The 8,334-nt window shown below is 46.5% G+C and overlaps 1 protein-coding gene across 1 annotated transcript in view; it reads left to right on the top strand.

The window, feature by feature from the left end:
* The first annotated feature begins 265 nt into the window (after positions 1–265).
* Positions 266–8,334, top strand: part of FAM171A1 (family with sequence similarity 171 member A1) — a 98,345-nt gene continuing 90,276 nt past the window's right edge. The window contains exon 1 of the mRNA XM_015423759.1: positions 266–616. Coding sequence (XP_015279245.1) covers positions 514–616 — 103 coding nt within the window. The 5' untranslated portion in view covers positions 266–513. The remainder of the gene's footprint in view (positions 617–8,334) is intronic.

The raw sequence follows: 8,334 nt of genomic DNA, 5'->3' as shown, positions 1-8,334 counted from the left end.
TTGAGTGGCGGTCATCTCCCCTTTGGGGAGTATAAACACGCTCCGGTTCTCAATTCGGATTCCTGAGACAAGCCGCGGACTAGCCAGCAGGTGGAGCTGCTAGCCCCGGACTCTTGTCTGTTCTGCAATCGGGAGACAGCCAAGGGAAGGGGAGAGAGGGGGCAGGGAAGGGGTTAAGCGGCGGAGGATGGTGGCGGAGGAGCCTGGACGCCTCTTTCGGGAGACCCACCCGCCGTCCGCTCCCCCTCGCAGCCCACCCAGCCGCGCTGGTGGGAGGAAGCCGCGCCGGATGCCGCCCGGCTGCAGCGCCCGGACAACGATGCAGCAGCCGGAGAGGGCAGAAGGGGCACCGGCGGGCAGCCTGCAGGGAGGCGCGGGGCGGGCCAGCCCCTGATTGCGACGCGTCCTCCTCTTCCTCCTCCTCTTGGGCAGCGCTCCGGCGATTCCCTCCCTCCCGCCTTCCTCCTCCTCCTTTCCCGGCGGCATCGGCTGCAGTTGCAACGGCGGTTGAAAATGAGCAGGTCGGCGGCGGCCGCCGCGCTTCTGCTCTGCCTGCTGGGCTGCAACGTGTGGAAGGCGGTGACGAAAACCTTGGGAGCGCCCGATGCGGCTCAAGGTCGGTGCGGAGAGCGGTCGGGCTGGGGAGAGGGAAGGGAAGGGGCCGCTGGCGGGGCGCGCTTTTTTGTGCGGGCGGCGGCAGCAGCAGCCGCCCTTGGGCAGGGTCTCCGGGGCCTGCATTGTGCTGCGGCGGGGGCTGCAAAGCCCGAGCGCCGGAGGTCGATTCTCTCTCGGCGAGAGGGGGGCGGCGCCGCTGTTGCTGGCCGCGCCGCCGAAGGAAGCTGCAGGGGCGCCTGGCGGAGGAGCAGCCTGCGAGGGCTTTTGTTACGGGAGGCGGCTCGGTGCTTTGTGCGTGCAAAAGGCTTGCTCACACTCCCATCCTGCACGCGAACCCGCTTTTCTTCGCCTTTCCTGCGTCCGCGAGGCATCCGTTCCCCTTCCGCCCCGTGGAAGCCCTGCTGTCGCGATGCCCTGGTGATGGGCTCTGCGAGCTCCACTCCGACTGGTTCCCGGGTTCAGGGTTCCAGTTGGGGTCGATTGGCTTGTACCCGCCCCCTCCCCCTTCAGGATGAATCAAAATGTTAGGAAGAGGACGGGGGGGAGGACGGTGTTCGCCCTTTTTGTCCAGTGGAACTGTAAAAAGGATAGCCAGTCTGTACTGTGCACGCGTGAAATGAAGAGGACGTCCCCTTAAAATACAGGATGGGGGGGACGACGACGAGAAAAGGGCCATCTGGCCAGCCTCTGCTTTTCCAACCCCTTGCAAACTGTTCTTTGCTGCTGGCGACATTGTGCGCCCTCCTGAGGGAGCCGCTTAATGATGGTTCCTGCTTTGCATGCTCCACCAGGTGCCTGTATTGTCCCTGCCACTGTGCCTTTTTTTGCCCTTGTTCCTCTCCTCTGTTCTCCCTCTCCCCACTGGTGCCCGTGCTATTGCTGGTCCGTTGTGGCAGCAGTGCACATGCTGAAGCAGCCCTGGAAAGTTTCTCTCCCCCCCTTCCATTGCATTGGATTCCTTTGCCTTGAGAGCTGCCTATCCTGTCATCTTCCATAGTGCCTTTTGTGTAGGGCTGGGAACCTTTCAAGCTTGGTTTTACAGGATGCCATAAAAATGTATACAAGCACTGTGTCGCCAGCTAATCATGCTCCGTGTTCATTTGTCTTGGAATCTGGAGAAATGACTGGAAGTGGGCCTCCACACACACAGGGGGGGGGGGGGCACCTGATTGCACCAATTCGCGATTCTGCCACTTGCTGAACCAGTATGAGGGATGCTGAAATAGAACACGCAGAATCAATTTTATTGACACCAATCCTAACCAAGTAAAAGCAGGATTCAGTGGATCCTTTCCTCCTGCGATGTCTTTTAATCAGCAAAATGCACCTGTGTACTGTTCATGTGACAATCCCCTGGCAATACTGGAGGTGGAAGAAAAACTCAGTCACCGTTCCATGTTGTGCTTCTGGCTTTCATTGTTGAAGGAAATGTTCTTCTCCCCGGGCCTATTTCTGCATATTTCAGAAAGAGACCCTTTTTAAAAAAATCTAATAAAAATGCAGCAAGCCAGACTTTGGGGTTGGTAAAGAATTACCTGCTGCAGGGCATTCCATGTGTGAAGTCATTGAGACTGAAATCACCAAGGGATCCTGTGGTTGGGCAGGAAATGCACTTATGCTTGCAAGGAGCCTTCAGCCAGGCAACCTAAGAGCACGCAACCAGTGTGGGAACAGCTCAAGCTGGGGAGCTGTGTCAGTCTTGTCTGTAGCAGTAGAAAAGAGTATCTGAAGAAGTGGGCACCTCATCTCCTGCCACAAATTTTGTTAGCCTTTAAGGTGCGACTGGGCTCCTGCTCTTTTCTGCAGGATGGGAAAGTCCGTCTTTTGTGGTTGCCTTCTCACCCCCACCCCCATTCTTTGTAGGTGTGGATGTAAAGGACAGTGACCTTTAAATGGCACTGTTAAGTTCCCAGTGCAAAGGGGAATGACATCTATCCCCTTTACTGCTACTGGGTCATTGTTTTTGAATAAGCCATTGTCTCTATTCTCTAATACACACTTTGCATCTCCCACCCCCCACCCCATCTCTTATCCTGTGGATTGACTTTTACTTTAATAAGCTCAATTTTGCTTAAAAGGAAGGGTTACAGTATTTGACTTTTCGAGTGTGTTGAGTCTCCCCTCCCCCCGCTTTGGAAGTCTACAAACTGGAAAAAAAAACGTTGTTTTAATGTTTGGGGGGGGAGTGATCATTGAGTTAAAGCAGTTTGTTAGTGTGCTACTATCACTTTGAAAATGTGGAACAAAGTTTGAGTCCAGTGGCAGCTTTGAAGACCAACGAAGAATTATTCTGGGTATATAAGCTTTTGTGTAGGTGCACACTTCTTCAGACATGTGAAAATGTGGATAGTTAATTGAAAGTGCTCTTGTGAATTGGTATTTATCTCCTTATTTCACACAATGGCCACAATTCACCATGGATTTAGATCCCACTGATCACAGTGGGACGTCAGTGTATATAAATATGCACAGGATTGCAGCCACTGGGTTGATTGCTATGACTCATACAGCTCCTGGGATGCAGCCCATATGAGTTGGTGGACTCTCAGGAATGATGTTGGGTGCAACATAGGGGTGTGGAATGTGTGTGTGAGTGGGAATTGGTAGACGTCCCATCCCACTTGTGTGAATGGAAGCACAATTGTGTGAGTGGAAGTAGAGATGGGATCCATCATGTCAATGCAGTTTTCATGACTTACCAAGCAATAAATGTTGCATATTGCTTTGTTGAAGAGAAGATATTATGATAATTAAGTACCCACAAACTATGATCTGTATTGAGATAGTGTAGGGTTTTTTTGGTGGGGGGAGGCTAAGAACACAGAATTGCAGCACATTCCTAAGCGGTATTATTCTCTTCCAAGTCAATGGGGTTAGAAGGGTGTAACTCTGTGTAGGATGGCATTCTTATGTTTTGAAAAGCCACTAGTGGTTAACAGGCCTATTCATATCAAGTTAATATGTTTTGCAATGGAAACCTACAGTTTACCTTTTTTGGCAGTACAGCATTGAATCACAATAGGAGCAGTAGTCCCCATGGTGCTATTTAAAGGGAAATGCATTTCAAATTAGGTTGTAGGTTATCACACTAATGATATTTTGGAATACACACACACACACACTCTTTATCTGTTCGCTGAGATTCCTAATATATTAGGTAAATCAGTCCTGTGTTAATTTTATACTATCTGTATGTTAACCAGGCTTTTTATAGCTAAGAAAAGATGGCTTACACTGACTTTACATGGTATCTGAAGGAACATTGACTATAGCAGCTACAGAGTGGCTTGATTTGTAAAGCAAGGAAGAGGTTTAAAGATAGGGAGTCAGCTATTATTGTATCGCTACTGCACTGAAGACTCACTTTATCTCTCTTTGAAAGTTGACCCCTTTTCTGCTTGCAGTGATGTCACTCTTGAGTGAGCAAGGAACATTGATTTATGGTGAATAGAGCAGTCAAATTCTGTCATCTGCATCTGAAAATCGAGGGTTTACTGCTATATTGTTTAACAAGGTACTAAACCCAGTGGATTATTTGTTTGGTTCTTGTTCTTTATAAATGGATTTTATAAATCCTAGCGGACTACATGCTGAGAATTATGTAGTGTTAAAAAACTTTGGCCAAGTGCGGTAGCGTGTGATGTTATAATCATGTTCCTGTGGATGCACATCTATATCAAAGAAGTCAGTCATTTGGTGTACATTTTGCTACCTGTGTTAAGGTGAGGTTTGGAATGTGAGGATACCCATTGGAATTGTTGAGAGGACTTTTGTCCCTTTTTGAGAGGTGGTATAAAGTGAAGAGTAACATTGGTTGATGGGAGGGTAGATTCTTTTTATTTAATAGTGTGGCTTTTTGAACAGGTAGAGTAAGGGGTAAGAATACTCTTGGTTTGGAATACCCACATCAAGAAAGCTGAAGAGGTCGCAAAAGACAGAAAGTGCAGTCTTTCTCACAAAAAGCGTTCTGGCTATTTGTAGAATAAAACCTGAAATGGAATTATTAACAGAGAATTGTCCTCATTATGGTTCAGTCAATTATGGTAGTTTATTATTACAGTTTTTGACAAGTACATAACAATTTAAAAGACAAATAGAAACATTCCTGATACTATCCTAGCTGGTTATGAGCCAGTAAAAACCTTAGTAATGGTTCTAATGTGATGCTAGCCACAATGGCTAATGATATTGGGGGGCAGAGATAAAGGGTCATCTTTCTTTTGATTTTAGGGCCAGCAGTTGTGGTCATGGCTGCCAAGGGTCACTACTAGCTCCACTCTCTCCATATCATTTAACCCCCCCCATGACCTTCCTTGGTTTCACCCCTCCCCCGGCAGACCAAGCCCTGGAGTTTTTTGTGTGTCCCCCCCCAGCAGCCCTGGTTCAGGTCCCCACGTTTATGGCTTAAGTTTAAATGTTGTGGCTATAAATAGACCTGGTAATGAGATGGTTCTAATGTGATGCTAGCCACAATGGCTAATGATATTGGGGGGCAGAGATAAAGGGTCATCTTTCTTTTGATTTTAGGGCCAGCAGTTGTGGTCATGGCTGCCAAGGGTCACTACTAGCCCCACTCTCTCTATATCATTTAACCCCCCCATGACCTTCCTTGGTCAGACCAGGCCCTGGAGTTTTTCGGGGGGCCCCCAGCAGCCCTGGTTCAGGTCCCCGCTTTTATGGCTTTAGTTTAAATTTTGTGGCTATAAATAGACCTGGTAATGAGAGCCCCAAGGCCAGGATCTCAAGTACTATGAAACTGTGGCCTAATTATCACTGAGGTGGTTGATCAGTGTCTGGGCTGTACCACGTCAGACTGCAACTCCAATAACTGAACAGAAGACTATTTTAAAATAATACCCTGTACAGAAAAATGAACTCCTTAGGGAATGGGGTAGATCGGGGTGTCAAACATAAGGCCCCGGGGTCCAGAACCAGCCAGTCCAGGGCTCTTATGAGGCCTGCGAGCAACTAGTGCAAGGGAGGAACAGGAGACTGTTTGGAAGGAGTGGGCAGAGTCACTCCGATTGTGGCTTCAGCATGGCGGAACAATCTCGTCTGCAGCAGTCAAGCAGCGGGGGAGTGTCTGCCTAGTGCTGCACTGCTGGCTCTCCAGTCTGCCCATATGGGTTTTCCTTTGTACCCCCCTCCCAGCCCATGAGGCCTTGCAGTGAGGATAGGCCAACTCGGAGCTTACCAGCTGCTGTCCTTTATACAGTTTATATCGACAGTACCTGGCATTATGTTTTATAGTACACATGGCCCAGGCCAACAAAGTTACATTTATGTCAGATCTGGCCGTCATAACAAATGAATTCGACACCTCTGGGACCGAGTGAGCCCCCCACTGGAATTCTGAAGTGGTACATCCCAGACACTAGAGCTTCCCTCTGTGACTTTGAGCTGCTCAACACCTCATCTGTGCTCTGCTGCATCATAAGTAATTACCTGCACTTAGTTTCCATACCAGCATAATATCGACTAAGTCTAAGGGTCTCTTGTGTGCGAGCTAAACCAGATGTAGTTGCTTTCCCCCGGGTGCTGCACAGGGTAAATGTTGGTGAGCAAGCTAAACCTTCCCCCGGGTGCTGCACAGGGTAAATGTGGAGCTAAGCCTGTGCAAAGTTGCTCAGTGTAGCATTTTTTGCCTTGCCAGTATCACATTTAAATCAAGCCTAAGAAGTTCTGTGAGACCAAGAGGTCCTTAGATTTGTTTTTCTCAAAGAGCACTACCACCACCACCACCCCGCCCTTTTGTATCAAATGCCAAACTGCTTTTGAAATGGAGGGGGATTTTAAAAACAGTGGGAGGGGTGGGGGAGGAGGAGTCCTCTATTCAAAGAAAAACAATTATAAATGTAACACAACCCCATTGCTTGGCCCTATAAAAGCCTTTGTATTCTAGCCACTGGATCTTGGCTCAACAAATCATATTATGGGTGCGCATGTTTGTCTTCTGATGTATGGATGCACTATTGCCCTTTGGAAAATATTGATTGACGTTTTTTAAAAGAACTTTTAAGGCTCATTGTTCATTGAGAAAATGTTAATGTGAATTTATAAATGGAGAACAAGTAAGGTTCCTGGTATTTGCTTTGTCTAAATATCCGCTGCTGTATTCTAGGACAGGTTTGATCAGTTTAATGAAGTATGTATGTGCGTATGTTAGAAAGTGTGTGTGTCTTTTCTGTCTGTCTTCTCAGAGCCTGCGTTGCTTGGAGTTTAGAGTGTCAGTTGAGGACAGGGTAGGGAGACAGGCAGGAAGCTCATTGGTTGCTGTTGGTCCAGTTCTTTCTCTGAACATAATCTAGCTTGCAGAGCTGTTACAATAAAATGGTGGTGGGAAGAACCTTGTACACCACTCGGAGTTTACTGGAAGAGTGGGGGGATAAAATATAATAAATAATATCTACATTTTAAGGTATTTTGCTGTTCTTTGAAGATTCATTGAGTTTAAAACTGGTTTTGGTGGAATGCACAAGTTGTATGCTGCAAAATTTGTACAAACCATACCAAATTGCCCGTACTTTATGACTTTCTGCTGAAACCCACTATGATCCCTTATTGTAAGTACCAGCTTAGAATGGTTTAAGATTTTGTAGTGTTGTTACTATGTGTATCTTACATACTGGACTAACACAAGTATTTAGGATTTTTAACATCTGTTTAATTTTTACAGGGATCTCTCCCCCCTCCCCCACAGTGGGGTTTCCTTGTAATGTCAGTCCTTATTGATCTCATAGTATGGGGTCCTTCTGATATTGTAGTTGGCATAACTTGATCTGTGTTGAACGTACTTGATGATAATCTTAGAATTTTGTTTTGCTGTACTGGAGTCTAGCATATTTTTAAGCAGAGATGGTTGATATATCTGAGCTGTGGCTCAGTGGAAGAACATCTGTTTTGCATGCCAAAGGTCCCAGGTTCAATCCTCAGCATCTCCAATTAAAAGGACCAGGCAGTAGGTGATATGAAAGACCTTTGCCTGAGATCCTGGAGAGCTGCTGCCAGTCTGAGTAGACAGTACTGACTTCGGTGGGCCAGTGGTCTGATTCTGTATAAGGCAGTTTCAGATGTGTTCATCCTGATGTCTCAGTTTGTTCATATTATGATACTTGATTATTTGACTCCCGTGCGGAATGTGGCAGCTTTCCTGATAAGGTTGGGCTGCCCAGGGGTGCATTAAACCAGTATTGAGTTCCTTTGGTATTTGGCTATTGTTCAAGGGGCTATTTTTGTGACACAAAGCCCTGTATAATGTTGGTCCAATATACCTTAGGAATGCCCTTGGCTAGAAATATATTAAATGCTCTGTTTTGTAAAAATAAGAAAACATTAGCTTTATTAAAATTAGATGTATATAAGGCATTTGACACTTTAAACCATAATTATTTAATGCAGGTATTGGAAAATTTTGGTTTTAGGGGACCGTATTTGAATGCTATAAGGGAAATCTATAGGGGAGGCAAAGCAGTTATTAGAATAAATGATGGACACACCAGAGAAATTTTAATTGAGAGAGGAGTAAAGCAAGGGTGTCCATTGTCCCCTAGGTTATTTGCATTAGCAATGGAACCCTTGCAGATAGGATACGAAATAGTGGTAGAATTCAGGGATTCCAAATAGGCAAGGAAGAACTTAAATTGAATCTCTTTGCGGATGATATCCTGTTGACACTTAGTAACCCATTACAGGCAATAAGAGAACTATTAGTTATTTTAG

This window comes from Gekko japonicus, unplaced genomic scaffold, assembly GCF_001447785.1.
Source record: "Gekko japonicus isolate JY-2015 unplaced genomic scaffold, Gekko_japonicus_V1.1 scaffold94, whole genome shotgun sequence".
NCBI classification, from domain to species: domain Eukaryota; kingdom Metazoa; phylum Chordata; class Lepidosauria; order Squamata; family Gekkonidae; genus Gekko; species Gekko japonicus.
This window is presented reverse-complemented; position numbering and strand designations above follow the sequence as displayed.